Genomic DNA, 17,464 nt, shown 5'->3' with positions numbered 1-17,464 from the left:
ATATGTCTTTAAAAATTCTGTTGATGTACAAGTGTATGAGAAGTTCCCATAACCCCACCCCATGTACCCCAATGCGAGTGTTCCTCAGCGATGCTTTCCTCATACCCCCAACCTCAGGCAGACTCACTAGTTCCAGTTTCAAACTGGGCCTGCCTGGCCAGAGCTGGGCAATTGTAAGCAGCTTCCCTCTCACCAGGATTCGAGGCCATAGAGCACAGGGCAAGGAAGCCACTCGGGAATTCGGGCAGGACCTCTCATTACCTACTCCTTGGTCCCTAAAAAAGAGAACTGATGATATATTTCAAGAGATTTGGTTGTTAAGGTAAACAACTAATGGGTTTTTGGTCCCAGACTTGGCTTCCAGAAGAGGCTGGGGAGACCCAAATTCCTGTCACTGTCCCTGTCATTGTCCAGACACCCATTTCTCCCCCAGGTTTATAGTTTAAGGGACTGCTTCAAATTTTGTCAACCTTAGGCGCCCATTTCACCACGATTCATGGATCCAAAATAGTGTCCATGAAAGATCTTGTTTTCTGATCCTGGATCCCCTAGGCTCTGGACCCTCCAACTTTTTGAGGCCCAGGCTTCCCACTCATCCGTACCAGGATAAAACTTCAGACGCCTGTGGACCGGGCAAATGGCAGAAACCAGTGGGCCAGGTGGCAAACTGGCGGGTGTAGGCTCAAGGGGGCGCTTGTTTCCTTGTGGGGCTGAGGAACTGGTGTTGGCAGATGTGGGGCAAGAGAAACCAGAAATCTGGATTTATGTGAAATTTTCGGATTTTGAAATGTCAGCAATTAATTCACATTAAAAAATATACAGCGTGGCTCAAGCGAACCAGTCAGGAGGAAGCTACCTCTTGTTCACCGGGTTGACTGTCCTACAAAGGGCTTTGCACAAGGCTGGCTCAGCTCCTCCCTTCAGTATCTACCCCACGAGGCGAGGCCTGTTTCTATCTAGTGCCAGGAAATATAGTGCAAAGTTAACTCTAATAACACAGAGTCCCTGAGCCCACATCCACCAGCAGATGGAGTGAGTTCTCTCACCTCGTTTGAACTGGCGAAGAGTGACCAGAGGGCATGGTGCTTGTGTAACTCCCCGGAGAGGTTGCTTTCCCTGCACTGGTCAGTCCTTGACTGCTCTTTAACAGTGAACTCTGCCCCCAGCCCTGGAGCTTGTGGGTGCCTCTGCCACTGGCTGCATCGCTGTGAACAGTGCATTCTCTTTGTCTCTGTCCCTCTCCAGCTCCCAAAGTGATGCCAGCCTGGGAGTGGTTTCACCTGCCCTTCCGCTGGCCTGTGGTTCTGGCGTTATTTCCCCATTCTTGTAGTTAATCAAATTGGCTCACATGTAAGAAGCTGACAAAGGAACGCGTTCGTTAGCAAGACCGGAAACTTCCTCCTAGATCTACTACAAACAGTATCATTGATAAAAGGATCCCTTCTCTAACGTGTGCACTTTGCTAAGTGGTGAAAGCGTCAGTAGACAATGGACTTTCTGTTGTCTTATTACTTCAAGTTATAGACCAGCCTGTCTCAATTATCACCCAGGAGGCGGTGCAGGGCCTCTGTTAACTGGACCTGGGGCAGGGCAGGTATAATGAAGGAGACAAATGTGTTTAGTGTCTCTCATTCCCTAAAAAGCTTTCCAGAACTCAGGAACCCAGGAATCCATATTCTCATAGAAGTGGTTCTAATTTGGCTCCCCTTGCTGGGTTGTCAGGTAATTAAAGGGGAGGCCGTCACCCACAGGCCCCGGCCAAGAGCCATTCTTGAACATTAGTTGCTGCCTCACAAATGGAGGTCTTTTTCAATTCACTTTCTTTTTCAATTTTCAGGGAATTGAGCTAAAGCCAGCTGTTCTAAGGTAAACGCGTTTAGTATGGGACTAAGCATAAAACAGGAAGACAAAGTGTAAAGATAAAGTCATCCTCACAGACTATCAGCTACCAAAGTGGCCTTCAGGTGACAGCAGCCTCCCCGGGGTCTCCTCCGTCTGCTCTGAAGCTTCTCCCTCCTTTCCGCTCACTTCAGGGCTGATTGTCCCTCCAGCTTCCACTGCCAGACAGGCTTCCTCAAATGCAGATGAGCTTGTCCGCACGGAAATCCTCCAGTGACTCCTGTTTTTAAGACAAAGTCCCAACTCCCCAGCCCGGCACTCAGGATCTGGCCCTGTGTGCTCTACTCCTCACCATTCCTCTAACCTCAAATGGTCTCTGCCCTTCCTTTGCCTAAATAATTCTTCATGTCAAATGTCATTCTCAGAAATCTTCCTGCTCCCGCCCCAGCACCCTGGCCAAACTGCCTCCTCTGGCTCCATCGAATCTGGGGCAGACGGAGGTGCTGTGCGGGGGCCATGTGAGGGCTCGGCGGGGGCTGCTCACGGGGCCTCTCTAGTCACTCTTCTTCCTCCTTGGTACACGACAGCATAGGCTTCATTCCTCAGCCTCCCGTTCAGCTAGAAGTGGCCATATAACTTCACACTGGCCAGAAGAATATAAGCCAAGGTGCTGTGTGAAACTTCTCCCCCAAAAGAGGGGGGCTGGCCATTCTCTTCTGGCTGGAACGAGGAGGGCATGGCGGGGGCTCTGGCTGCCATCTGGGCCCACGTGACGACCTTGGAAATGGAAACCACACGAGGCAGAACTACAAGACAGGAGCTGTGGTCTCTGACATTGCCAAGGGCTGGTCCTGCCTCAGCCAGACCACCTCCAACTCTGAACATGGGAGAGAAAATAAACTTGCTTGTTTAAACCACTGTTATTTTGAGAATTGTTCTGATAGCCGGGCCTATTCAAACCAGCTCCCTCCCTGTCACTGCCTCGTGCCTCTCACGTGAACGTAAGCACACTGAGGTTCGAAGCTAATTCTGACTGCCATCCTCACTGAGGGGCACATCTCCCTGGTTAGAGCGCTATCCTCGAGTGCCCTGGGCACTGACCACCCACGCTGTCCCCTCTACAAGGCCACAGTGAGTGGTCTACTGGTAGGGACACTGTCTTTTACATCCGTGTTTCTGGCCCCTGGTACAGGATATGCTACTGTCTTTATAAACACCGAAACTGGTTTTTCTGAAGGGAGCAGAATATCTTAAATAAGTGTTTTCAACCTCAGGAAGATCCAATGAGCCAATCTAGGCCAAGTCTGTTCCCATCTTCCAAGTGAGTACTAAGAATCCCTCTCTCCCCAGAGCTTAGTATTTTTTATATGCTTATAGACATTTTTCTGGGAAGATGTCATCAGGGCTGCTGTCATCCTCAGATGAGAACTGTGACCTCACAAGAGTTAAGAATCACTGCACTGGAAAAACTACTGTTAAAGAAACTGTCTTTAAAGCTTAAAAATTACTTACTTGCTTTCCATTAAGTATCTCAACATTTTTAAAAAATATGAACATCTTTTAGAAAGTAATAAAAACTTGCTCAACTTTTCCTATCCTGGAAAGTAAAAAGTTCTAACATTTAAGTATGCTTGTGAATATTTTCCCTGTTATAAGCTCCATTTCAAAAAACAGGATTGTTAAGTGAGAGAAATATTCTAGAAATATTTACAATGCAAACAGAAGGAGCTATGATTAGAGGTGGAGCCTTCTTTTATCATTTAGCTTTAAGTATAAACCTGGCTCCAGAAATGGACCGATCCTAAAAACTGGCTGGCACTGGGGTGGACGCTGATAACTCTAGTTCCCAGCTAGTGATCACAGACCAGTTCCACGCGCTGCTCCCCTGGCAACATTCATGCTAGTGCCAGGTCAATAACCGATCAATCTTTCATCTCATTTAAAAAACAGAGATATAATATGCATTTAATTTCATTCAATATATCAATTCCACATAACTTACCATCTCTTAGAAAATTCAGGAGACAGCAAACGTCAGACATGAAAAATTACATGGACGCAGCAGTGTGATGCACTGGAGAGGAACAAATGCACCATGGCAATCAGGAGTTGTAATTTAAATGTACCACAAGAAGAAAAGCAAAACTACTGTAATTTATTGCTGTATCTATGCTTCCCAGTATAGCTATAATATTATAAGTAGCTACAAAGTGCCACCTTCTGGTTTAAAACTGTGGAACATCTTTATTTCTTTTTAAATGCCAATTTTTGGTGGACATATAACAACGGCAGCAGTTACAAAATGTTGTCTGAGTACTTTTGAGAGCTCAAAACAAAGATCTGTGTATAGGCTGAATAAAAAGATGTTCAATTAATAGTGCACATAGTGTAACTTTAACAACATCTTTCATTGGAATTTTCGTGTAAACCTTAATAGAGATGTGACTCACAGAGACCAAAAAGTAAAATATCTTTTCCTTTCACGGTTTACTGAGGTGGTCTGCATTCTCGCAAATGATTTACAAAATACAAGAAATGTTGCACGTGGGTATTAGGCATAAAATATTTCATTTTCTTACAGAAGGAGCAGCAGGACAGGGAGCCTAGTGGACACCCTGTCACCACCTTTCCCAAGGACGCACGCCCTCAAGAATGGCAGTGGAAACCTGGCAGCAAGCCACCTTTACAATTCTTTTTGGTTGTTTTAAAATACAAGCACTTCCTGACATTTCCCTCCCCGGCCCATGAGCCCCACCCCCACTTGGCAGGATACAAACCCACGTCCTCTTGCTTAGTTTTCCCCTTAGAATTATTTACACAATGCTTACAGATACGGTACAAACTAGTATGAAATTAACGATAGTTTGCATTTCCAGACACACTCCTGTGGTGAAATAAGCACACCACGCCAATTCCGAAGGTTGGTCCAAAGCTAAGGTGACTCAGAGGCATTTGCATCCGTAACCGCAGAGACAGGCTTCTTGCTCGCTGGGATGGATTCACCGACTCTGTCCTCAACAGTGGCCGGGGCCTTGGGAGTGGGGGGCGTCACACCCACGGTGAGTGCGGACGCGGCGTCTGCCCTTGCAGTGGTCGGGACAGGGTCGGAGGGTGGGCTGCCGGTGGGTGGGAGAGAGGACAGCAGCTCTGTGGAGCCTGCTGCGGAAGAGACCTCTGGAACCAAAGGGAATGATGGGAGGAACTCGGATGGCATGGGGAGAGGTGCAAGGCCAGGTAAGTTTTGGGGAGGCAGGGAAGGAAGAGGTGGCAAACCTAGGACAAAAACGGCATAGATCACACATCCTCCCAGCACTAGAAGAGCAGCAGTCAGCATCACACGACTATTAATTTGCATTTTGTTAAGGAAACTGAAGCTGAGGAGAGACAATACAAATCACAACTTCTGATTATCCTCAGTTGGAAGCCAGGACAGAGTTAAATATTCATTGCAGGACCAGCTGGCCAGGAGGAAAGGTTCCCTCGTGCGACTCAGCCCAGAGCTCAGGGAGGAAATGATTCTCCCAGCCAGGATGGACAGGAGCCCACCCAGCCTGCGATGCAGCTACACGGAGTGGCCAGCAGGAGGACTCCACTCTCCCGGGCAAGCTGCAGGTGGATTTAAGCTGCCCTCTGGACAGACAAGAGGAAGAGGAGACACAGGGGCCAGGCCTCCTGTGAAGGTTTTGCAAGGGAGGGGCCTGCTGTGTAGCCCCTGGCATTAGCCTCACCAGAAGTACTCAGCCTTTATAACTATTTATAGTATAACTATTTATAGTACACTTGGCGGGTTTATTGTAATGATTTTAAAATGCAGATGAAGGGAAAGAGTATTACTTCTTTAAGAAACAAAGGAAAAGCAGGTTGTAAAACAGGTTTGGGGCAACCTGGGGCCTGGTGAAACCCTTAATACTCTTAGAGTCTGTCAATCTGGGGAAAGGGCAGAGCCAGAAGCCAAGAATACAGGGCACAAAAGAAAAGACAAAGGGAGCACCGAGACAGTAAACATTAGTTTGAACTTACTGACTTCATTTGTTTTTTAACCCATTGCGCTGAAAAGCAAATGGGTTAATGAGGATGGGCAACAGAATACACGTAGATGACGAGTGTTACAACAGGGGCCAGGGGCCGTTAGCAATGTGACAGTGTACACCACGGTGTAATAAGATCACTCGCTGACATCACCGATGGGCCAAATTCCCGAGATTAGCAATTAAAAGTCAGACCTGACTTGCGGCCATCTCAAAGCTAAAGATAATCTGGGCAATCATTAACCAGAAGAGCAGACTTGCGGGGACATTCTGCTGCTCCATTTTCATCAGTGCATAGAATACGAGTGTAAACACTCCAAATATCTGTGAACTTAACTTTGTAGCTAAAATCTCTCACAGTTTTTGTTATAAAAAATTTGTTAATAATGAAGAATATTTATCAAGTAGCAAGCCCAGCTAGCCTCAGACACGCAAAACAGTTATCACTACTCCCCGGGTGGCAGCTGCCCAAAACATGAGGAGAACCACAGGGAGTTCATCTGCCCCCACTGAGTGAACTGCGCACACCTCCCATCCAACTCAGCCCAGCAAGGCCAAGCCACTGCTCTTTATTTCTACAGCTGGCTTTTGTGGTGCTTGAGCTGTCAGGTGCAGGAGAGGAGAAAGGGGGAGGAGAGGCAGCCAGGCAGAGGAGCATCACAAAGACATATTCCTCCTCCTCTTCTTTTTCAAGCTTTTTAAATAAAAAAGATTGATTTTTATTTGAAGGAGCTGAAATTTGTTAAACTGATCTGCTCTTGCCAGAAAAAGACTGAAATAGAGGACTGCCTTTCCTGGATAAAGCTTTTTATTAGACAAGAGTCCTAGGAAGGCAAGATGGGCAACATACCCGGGTTCATGAGTTCTGGTAAGCTGACACCTGGCACGACGTGCGGGGCAGGGAGGTTGAGATTGGGGAGGGCAGGGAGGTTTGGTAGTCCTGCTGGTAAAGGCATCAGACCTGAAGAGAAGGCAGAGAACAAAAGATAAACCATCCAATCCTTGCATATTGAAAAAAATACTACCCACTTCAAAGTGAGAATACCAGAAGTCCACTTACCGTGTGGCAGTTTTGTATCATAACAACAGTAACAATAACCAAATCTCTCCCAAGTGAAGCATCCTTCTATACCCAAGTGATTAGATGGCTAAGTGGGTAAGGGTTAAAACAAACACACACTTCTGAACCTGAAAGCAAGAATGATGCTGACCTGTGTCTTGGAGAAGGGGCTAATTTATCTCAGCAAATATGGAACTGATTTTATTTGATGGTTGAGGTTTACAGCCTCTCAGGCTTTTTTTTTTTCCTTTTTCCTTTTAAATTTCAGACTCACAGTTGCTAATTTATATGAAGAATCCCCATGTATATCTTTCACTCAAACTTCTCAAATGTTAACATTTTACCACACTTGCTTTATCATTCTGTGTGTGCACACATTTGGTTAATGGCTTACTATGTCTGTGTAATGACATCTTTAGCTGTACAATTAAAGGCTCTCACAATGCAAGTATATTTGATCACTGAAATAATATCTGATCATTATCTGCTGGATAAAGGGACTTGGTCTTCACTGGGAACAGTAAGTGAAATAAACAAAAATCTAACCTAACATTAGAGGTACTGAAGACTCAAGTAAGGAGTGCTCTCCTCCAGGACACAATGTCTTATTCACTAAAAAACGACCAGAAAGCCCTGTGCTGAAGGACGGACAGTCTATATACTCCTTATTCCTGCCTCAGGCTGCACTGGGGGCAGGGAAGATGGTTGGCTGGGGTTAAGGAGCCCAAGGCTCAGCAGCTGACTAGCTGGTGACAGCAGTTCATTGCCACTTGGTTTCACTTATCACAAAGTTACAGCAGAGACAGAATGAGAGTAAAAGACATAAATAGTCACCGCATAGGTAGAAATTTTTTTTCATTGTTTTCTAAGATGCAAAATATCAGCAAAGCTATTGTTATTACATATATGTCTCCTGCTACTTACCTGGTAATGTAGTAGCTGGGTTCATTGGCGGCACAGAAGTGAGGGACTGGTTTACTTGTGGTGGCAATAATGGTACTGTTGGTACACCTAAAATAAAAGCACAACCTTTTAAAAAATGTCAGTTCATAAGGAATGAGCAGACTATCTCGGACAGTCTTCAGTCCCTTCCCTCCCGCCATGGTCAGGTCTTCACTCAGTGTGACTTCAGTCAGTTGGTCGCTAGCTGCATCACTGCCACAACTCCTCCACCTGCTCTGCCTGTGGCCCTTCACAAAGGCTGTTAGCAGACTGTGAGCCAAGAGGGAGCCCTCCGCAGCTAAGTAAAACCGGGTAAGAGTTTTACTAGTGACCTAAGCAGGGCTGGATTAGAAAACTGTTTTGGAAATTCAGAAATGGGACACAAGGATCCTAATCAGTCTCTACTGGGCTCCTGACCTAAAAGGCCACGTACACCTGGGGCTGCTGGGGGGCTATGTGCCCCATGAAACAGTGAATTCTGGTCTATGAAAGAGAATGGTGTAGATGGCCTGAAAGAGACAGAAAGAGCATGTGGACCTCCAGAGATGGGGAGAATGAGCTGGCTTCCTGAATCTTCATTTCCTTTTGACCTTAGGCTCTGTGATACTCCTTTGAAGTCTAGTACATTCCCACTCTTACTGCTGTTAGCTTGAAGAGGTCATGTTTTTTACATTCAAGTAACTCTTACGATACCACCTAATAAAGATTACCTATTAATGTTTACCACCTACTCATGTGGGAGGTTTCGCTGATGTCCAAACAACAGTAATACTGCATATGGATTCTAGATTTTGTCTTACAGAGATCTGCTTAAATATGGTAGCAAGAATGAATTGTACCTAAAAGTATGAAGCAACCATTTTCAGATAGCTTTTAAAATTTATTTAGTCATGTGTTTACATTTTTGCAGAAATTGGAGCCATGCAAAAACAGAAGACGGTTCTTTGTTTTATCAGATTCTCAAAGGGGTTGGACGGTTGGTTGGTGTGTTCAGTCTTTAAAGTTTGGGTGGGGGGGCACCTTCTATGTCAGACATTCTTCTAGGCACTGAGGAACTTTACAGCATAAAGAAAATAGATATCACTACCTTCTGGGAATTTACATTCTGATAAGGGGCAGAAAAAGAAAGGGAGACAGGAAGTGTGAGAGGGTCATATCGATTAATGTCATTTCAAAATGGTATATTCATTTTCTGAAAATTTCTTAATCCAAAATTTTCAAATCCACAGAGGTTTTTTTCTAAACCACATACTTTAATGTTTCTACAGTTACTGTTTGGGCTACTTTGCAGCAATATAATTAAAGCAAAGATAGAAAAATAAATGCCTAACAAAAAGTGGTATCTCACATGTTATAATACATTTGAGTGTTTTTAAATTTATTTGCTCAAAGTGAAAATGCTGATTTCTTTCAGCCTCCTTTGAGCAATTTCTGCTTTATTTACGTCTCTGTCTTTTAATATTCAAGAAACCATTTCTCTACAGTATAATAAGACCGGGGATCTCAGTGCATGTGCTTATATGACAATATAAGTACAACTGTAATGTAATTAGGGAAGATTTAAAATGCCTCTCAAAAGAAACTGGACCTTGAAGAGAGATGTCAGCTATCTCCTAAAGCCAGAACACTTTGCACTGGAACACTCACTGTAAAGCCAGGTGAGACTTATCAGACACAGATTGGACTGCTGTCTTGGGAAGTCTATTCAGGAATAAACTAAAAAACCATTTCTTACATCTGATGGGATGTAAGAAAAAAATCTTAATATCATAAAAAGAACTCAAACACTGCTTGAATGAAATAAACTTTAAAATCTCTTCTAAATGTATCCATGAGTTGATACTGATGACATTAATATTTAATGTCCTCTAGGAAATATTCTAAAACTGGACTGTGGTGATGATTGCACAACTCCATAAATTTACTAAAATTCACTGAATTCTATACTTGCAGTGAGTTAATTTTATGGTATGCAAATTATACCTCAATAAAGCTGGGAAAAAAACCCAGCAGAGAGCAGGGGGTAGGGAGGTATGTTACCATACTGATAACTGGTGACGCTGGGCGGTGGGGGCTGGCTGTTCTACTTGTTACGCAAATGAATCTTTATTAATAGTCATCTACTTTTGAATATGTTTCAAGTTTTTAATTATACAAAATAAACAATTTAAATTTCATATGTATCTTTGGGAAATAAAACAAAGACTCTGAAAAGATCTGAGATTTGAACCTAGGGGACAAACTCCAGGGATCATACTGTTGACCTTAACTGCATCCTGATGGGCTGTTTTAAATCCATTCGAGAACAAAGTGGAATATAAATATTTTAAAAAGAGCTCCAGAATAAAAGGCTATTAATGAAATAAAACTAAACCATGTCACAGTATTTCATCCACTTACTCAACATTAATTGAATATATAATATACTCTTGGTATAAAGAAAGAAAACCAGAAAAGAGATTTAAAAAAAGGAAAGGATAATTCAGAAAGAGTCATGTACCACAATGTTCACTGCAGCTCTATTTACAATAGCCAGGACATGGAAGCAACCTAAGTGTCCATCGACAGATGAATGTATAAAGAAGATGTGGTCTATATATATAATGGAATATTACTCAGCCATAAAAAGAAATGAAATTGAGTTATTTGTAGTGAGGTGGATGGATCTAGAGTCTGTCATACAGAATGAAATAAGTCAGAAAGAGAAAAACAAATACTGTATGCTAACACATATATATGGAATCTAAAAAAATGGTTCTGAAGAACCTGGGAGCAGGACAGGAATAAAGACGCAGACGTAGAGAATGGACTTGAGGACACGGGGAGGGGGAAGGATAAGCTAAAACAAAGTGAGAGAGCGGCATGGACATATATACACTACCAAATGTAAAACAGACAGCTAGTGGGAAGCAGCCGCATAGCACAGGGAGATCAGCTCGGTACTTTGTGACCATCTAGAGGGATGGGAAAGGGAGGGTGGGAGGGAGATGCAAGACGTGGGAGATATGGGGATGTATGTATATGTATAGCTGATTCACTTTGTTATAAAACAGAAACTAACACACCATTGTAAAGCAATTATACTCCAATAAAGATGTTAAAAATAAATAAATAAAGGAAAGGGAAAAATAAACTCTATTAACATACCAAGTTAAGAACTGTATCATGTGACCAAGCAATTCTAATTCCTCGGTATATAACCAAGAAAAATGAAAACATATGTCCATGCAAAAACTTGTACACAAATGTTCATAGCAGCATTATTCATAATAGCCAAAAAGTAGAAACAATCCAAATGTCCCTCAACTGATGAATGGATAAACAAAATGTGGCATATCCATGCAATGGAACATTATTTAGCCATAAAAAAGATGAATTATTAATATATGCTATGACATGAATGAACCTGGATAACACTATTCTAAGGGAAAGAAGCCAGAGAGGAAGGCCACAGAAGACCACAAATATTATATGAAACATCTAGATTAGAAAGAGAAAGTAGATTAGTAATTGCCTAGGCCTGTGGGATGGGGGAAAACAGGGAGTGACTGGGTACAGGGTATTTTGGGGAGGTAATGAAGTGTTCTAAATTGATTGAGGTGATGGTTGCAAACCCCACTAAATTGTATACTTTAAATGGGTAAATTGAATGCTATGTGAATTACATCTCCAGAAAGCTGTTGAAAAAAACCAAAACAAATGAAAAAGGAGTATATTAGGTAGAACAAGGAATACAGAAAAAGAGGAGATAGGCGTTTGTCCCCTGAGCAAGACTGAGTCCCTAGGAAAGGAATGGTAAACTGCTCACTTTTGTATCCCCAGTGTCTACTACTTAGGGGATATGCAAACATTTGTTGAGTAAATAGAGCTATTAAACAGAAATTAAAGGTAGAATCCTGACTCTACAACAAGGTAAACCCAAGGTCTAAAATTGTCTGAGAAGAGGTTTAAATGCCTGTGATGATTTAGTACCAGCTTTCAGACAGGGCCTGTCAATGCAGAGCACGTTTACAATTTTCAAAGTACACTGGCATCAACTTTTAAAATTCTACAGCTTGGGACAGAAAACAATATCATGTAAAACAAAGTAGACTGAAAACAGAATCTATTTTTCTGCACACCTGTACTGAGAACATTACTGACAGCTGGTGGAGTTGAGCTAATAGAAAGTCCAGACAGACTCTGTTCAATTTCTGTAGTTCCTGGTGATGACAAAGACGGGGGATTAACTGAGGACAGCTGGACCTTCCAAAAAAAAAGAAAGAAAAAAGGAAAATTACTCAAATTTACTTAAAAGAAAAGGCTCTCACCGGTCCTACAGATACCTTTTTCAATCATGTACTAACTGTCAAAAGTTTTCACCTGGCACTTTGGCTTTCAGACACCCCTTCCTAATTTTCATACATGCCAAGGACCACGCACTATAAATATCTCCCCCTCCTGTCACTTTCAGTCTTTTAACACATGGCATCTAGCCCATCATACACACTGTTTTAGCCACTTCGACACCAGGAGATTAGATTCTCTCTCCTCCTTCCTAGCCAGCCAAAAAAGATTATACTCAACCCTTAAAGCACTACTGCTTTCTTCTTCTTTGAATTCTCAGCCAGTTTTATGTTTTTAATTTTCACTGCTCATGGAAGAAGTCAGCTGAAGTCTTAATACCATGATAGATTCCTTAAAAATTTCTTAAGATGTCTAAACTCATGAGTCCTCCTTACCTTTTTTCATCAATGAATGAATGTGGCAGTCAGATCTCTACCTTCTGGGAGCATGGGGTGGGGGTGGGAATGAATCTATATGGACTCTACAGATGGGTGGATGGGTGATTTCACCTCTGAATCCTCCAACTTATGCCAGCTCCAGTGCCCTTTGACACATTCCAACATAACTTGTATTCTGGCCCTTCTCCCTAGCTGTTATTTCACCCTCTGGTCTTCTCAGACTGCCCATAGTGCCTCATCTGGGGCAGAGAGCACTGATTGGGACAGCAGATATGGTGGCAGGAGTCTGAACATACAACAACACTGGTTCTGGTCATGAGCCAATGGTGGATGAGGGTGAGGAGAGGTTACACTTCCCCATAGCTCCCTTTCACTTCCTCTAGAATTGGGGATGGACCAACCATGCACCATAAAATGACAGTGGCAGCAGCCCTTTCTTTACAACTGTAGCATTTTCTTTTTGAATGTTTGGTTTTTATTTAGTCATGCGTAGGAGTTAACTGTCCTGTAAGGCCTGCACAGGAAACATTTTAAAAGCCTATAAGCCTGCACAAATACCTCTTATTCCTTAAAAGGCCTCACTTTGATCCTGTAATACTTCCCACACCCCTAGCTCTCTTTGCTTTCCCAGTCAAGTTTCTTGAAATAGGAAGCAGTAGCTATCATCACCTTATCACTCACAACTCAACCTCTATCTCCTGTAAGTTGGTATCTGCATCCCATCAAGCCTTAAGTTGCTCTAGCCCAGGATATGTTTTTTCACTCCTTCTCTCACCTGACTTCTTTGCAGTACCTCACATAGCTGCCTATGCGCCCTTTCCTGAAGCTCTGTTCTCTCCCTTTGGCCTTCTCCTGAGCTTCCTTTGCTGAATGCTCTTTCTCTGCCCATCCATTTAAACACTAGGATGTTCAAGATTCTGGCCTCAGTCCTCTGACCCACCCAGGCCCAGTCCCTTGATGATTTTTACCAATCTTCATTGGATTAAAACCCTCTCTCTGCTGATTCCCAAATCTGTATCTCTAGCCTTGCCCTCCTTCCTGAAATCTAGAACCAGAAAACATCCATTTGGGTATCTTACAGGAACTTCAAATCCAACATGTCAATATTTAACTCATCATCTGCCCAGTCTCAAATAAGTGCTACTACCCCATACATCTACTCATTTGGGTGGAAAGTTACGGTATAATCAGGCAGTAAAGTTATCTTACCTCCATAAATCCATCTTTAAGAGGAGTAATAGGTGTACCAGTCATCTGTCCTGGAAGAGAAATTTTCTTTCCTTCTTCAAATGGGCGTGTAGGTATTCGATGCAAATAACCATATCCAATGCCACATCCTAGGCTATGAAGATATTTTTTTCTTAAAGTTATTGTTATCAACCACAGCTTGCATTTTTGAGGTTTTGAAACAGAAAAACAAATCTCTATTCTTTTAAATACTGTCATCATATCAGAAGTCTCCTCTGACGACCCTTTATTAAATGGCACCCTTCTCTCCACCACAGACACTAACTGTATTCTTCTTTATTTTTCTTCAAATATTTATCACCATCCAACACACTGCATATTTATTTGTTTATTTTGTCTCCCCCAATAAAACGGTAAGGTCCTTGAAGGCACAGACCTTGTTATGTTTACTGCCTTAACAGTTCCTGGCACATGGCAGACACTAAATAATTATTTGCTCAATGAATGACATATAGCCTTTCCACTGAACAGCTCCAAGCACTTTTGCATTTTGATGTCATTTACACAACCTATGGGTCTATTTCAGAACCTGACACATATCAATCCAAATTAATCCAAACTCCTTCTAATTCATCCTCCCAATGCCACCAGCGATATTTTTCTAATAAGATACAATCACTTTCCAGAGTGATCTTCCCATAGTCTGTTGACTTCTTTCCAGAGTCTGTTGTCTTCCCAACATTCCCTTTTCCTTCTTCCCTTTGCAGAACTACTCCTCTGCCGTTTTGTGCAGCATGGGTGGGACTGTCAATCAGGGGGCCTGTCCTGCCCAAAACAAGGAGTGGCTCATGACCAGAGCCAGGCCAATTTACCTCTCTTGCCCAGGACTGCAAATCTTGGAAGTGACAGAAAAAACCAAAATGGCTTTATCCCTTCAGTAGAAAGTGATGAAATTGCCAATTAGTTCTTCCTTTCTAAATCCCTAAAGGTGTCTGAGTCCTGTCCTTTCCCATTCTTAGTCTTTGATTACATGAGTGACTCCGTAGCTATAAATTCATGTCTGCTGCAGCTGGTTTCTACTATCTGGAACCAAAGAACCCTCACTGTTACAATATTATAGAACTAACACTGCCTGAAGTATATCCAAATTCCTGACCACGGTATCTAAGGCTTTTCACAATCAGGTTCCAACTTATATTTCTATCACAATTGCTTTTATTTTCCAAACTACTTGCACTTTCTGAGTAGGACATGCACAGGTATCACTGTGCCTCTCTCCTGCCAGGGCACCTGTTATTTCCATGGGTACTACTACGACCAAAAGCTGGGACAGCAGGCAGTGGCCAAATTCGGCTCTTCCTTTTCCAAATCTGATTTCATAACAATGCTTCATATTAAAAAATTATTTGTTCCCTCTTCTCTCATTTTTTCCTCCCTTATACCATCAAGCTGCAAATTTTACTGAACTGGATCTCAGACAGATTTAGAGGAAGAGAGAAAGATTAAATAATTTATACTGATCAATACAAGCCTTTCAGAGGTAGCTACATTTAAAAACAAGGTGCTTATTAATCAAAAGAACTAAGTGGTGGTAGAGAGAAGGCACTTGAGGCAAGAGGGAGACCTCCATAAATTTAAAGACAGCCCAGGAATGAAGCTAAGAAAAATGTGCTGTAATGAAAGCAATGTGGTCAGCCTCTGAGGAAGGCATGAAAATCAGAGGCACACATATGCCAAATGGGGGCAGACTCAGGAAGGTGGTCTGTATGGGCCTGTCTAAAGCAATGGCTGATCAGTGGTACTAAACCATGTCAATAGGAAAAATGTCTTCCATAGAAAAGGAATAACTGCTAAAGTCTAGAAAAGAAGGGCTCCAAGAATAAGAATGTAGCAGTAGGTAGTCAGCATAATTAAAAATTAATGAACTAGTAATGTTCTTTGCTGTTGAACTTCACCATCTAGAATCTCTTCCTTAGACTTTGATTTCATGCTCACCAAGCAATCTTGTGGCAGTAACAGGATCTAAGTATTATTCTAACTGGAGAGGGGGTATTTTTCTATTGTAAACTGAAAATTTGCCACTCTAATGAAGACAGAAGCTTTTTGCAAATTTAGTTTATATGAGGCAGTCCATCTGAAATGAAATCAACTTTGAATATCTTAAGAAGATCATCTTTCTGTGTGTTTACAAACCTGGACAAAGGACAATGATAACTTGGTCAAGTATGGCCCCCAGACAGGCCACATCTTCTATCTCATTTTCTCAAATTGCAACAAGTTAGCATTCTGGTGGCAATATACATTTAGCTGTAGAATCTCAGGTAGTGTGGGTAAAGGTACGGTGAGCAAACAGGCTTTCTCCATCTGCATTAACTAAGTCACCCTTTTCCCAGCAAGTACTGGAACTTTTATAAAACACTGGTAGAAGTTTCCAAACTCTAGGCTTTCCTATTACACTCAACAATTCCTCAAATTAAAAAAGGTTCTTGGGCTTCCCTGGTGGCACAGTGGTTGAGAGCCCACCTGATGATGCAGGGGACACGGGTTTGTGCCCCGGTCCGGGAAGATCCCACATGCCGCAGAGCGGCTGGGCCCGTGAGCCATGGCCACTGAGCCTGCGCGTCCGGAGCCTGTGCTCCGCAACGGGAGAGGCCACAACAGTAAGAGGCCCGTGTACCGCAAAATAAATATATAAATAATAAATAAATTTTAAAAAAAGGTTCTTAGAACTTTCAAAATAATGAAAAATTTCAATTTAAACAGTAGACTGAAGACCTAAAGATACCATGTTAAGTCAGCATGTTTTGCTTTGGTCTGGCCTTTTGAAATTAGGGAACTGACTTGATGAACAGTCCCAGAAAACTGATTTTATAAAGTTTGCTTTTCTGCTTGGTTTGATCCTCTTTCTAAATTGCTTTTAATTGTTGTTGCAATTTTGTCTAACTTTTGGTTAAAATCAGCCTGCCCATTTCTAAAAGGTAACAGTTTCCACAAAGTGCTAAGAAATTTCCCCAGCAGCTAGAGAAAGTTATACTGTATTGTCCCACTGCTGAGGAGGAAATTTTGGGAAAATAAAATAAAACCGAAAACTATTTTACTAAAACAACAAAACAAAAAAGTTTGTTAGTTCTTAGATCAGGAAAAAAAGGACTGGGTATGTGTACCATGCTCACTAAATATGTGCTTTAAAAATATGAATTATTGGATTCAATATTCTAGGTCAGCTCTTTTGTTTTCTTAAGAGAAGTCTTACAATAAACCAATAACTTGTTTCAAAATAAAAACAATGTTTACAACATATCTGACTGGTAAAGTTAAGTAGTCATAACTTAGTCTAAAAAATGACGTTACCTGCCTTCTCCACCCCATGCAGAATTTGGTGTAATAATCACTTCTCGACAGTTATCAGTGTCTGTATTATACACATAAAGTTTCAATGGTTTTGCTTCATGTGTTTCAATAAGGCTGAACAGATCTTCAGACTGCAAAAGCATTACAGGAGAAAAATGTTTTTGTTACTGAACTTTAAAATAGTAGGTCTCGAACCTGACTAATATCTAAAACAACAAAAACCTAAAACAAACAAACAAAAAACACACCTAAAACAACAAGAACGAAAAAAACCACACACACAAAAACCAGATTCTGGGCCCTGCTGCTAGACATAAAAATCATTTCTTAAA

The 17,464-nt window shown here is 42.1% G+C and overlaps 1 protein-coding gene across 1 annotated transcript in view; it reads right to left on the bottom strand.

The window, feature by feature from the left end:
* Positions 1 to 4,302: 4,302 nt before the first annotated feature.
* The window catches only part of GORASP2 (golgi reassembly stacking protein 2), a 30,308-nt gene continuing 17,146 nt past the window's right edge, over positions 4,303 to 17,464 (bottom strand). Inside the window, exons 5-10 of the mRNA XM_059053541.2 lie at positions 17,133 to 17,263; positions 13,803 to 13,935; positions 11,991 to 12,114; positions 7,852 to 7,938; positions 6,718 to 6,828; positions 4,303 to 5,112 (exon numbers count right to left, since the gene is read on the bottom strand). Of these exons, the coding sequence (XP_058909524.1) occupies positions 4,772 to 5,112; positions 6,718 to 6,828; positions 7,852 to 7,938; positions 11,991 to 12,114; positions 13,803 to 13,935; positions 17,133 to 17,263 (927 nt within the window). The 3' untranslated portion in view covers positions 4,303 to 4,771. The remainder of the gene's footprint in view (positions 5,113 to 6,717; positions 6,829 to 7,851; positions 7,939 to 11,990; positions 12,115 to 13,802; positions 13,936 to 17,132; positions 17,264 to 17,464) is intronic.

The sequence above is a fragment of the Kogia breviceps genome, chromosome 2 (assembly GCF_026419965.1).
Source record: "Kogia breviceps isolate mKogBre1 chromosome 2, mKogBre1 haplotype 1, whole genome shotgun sequence".
Taxonomy (NCBI): domain Eukaryota; kingdom Metazoa; phylum Chordata; class Mammalia; order Artiodactyla; family Physeteridae; genus Kogia; species Kogia breviceps.
Note: the sequence above shows the minus strand (reverse complement) of the source record. Positions and strands in the feature narration are given on the sequence as shown.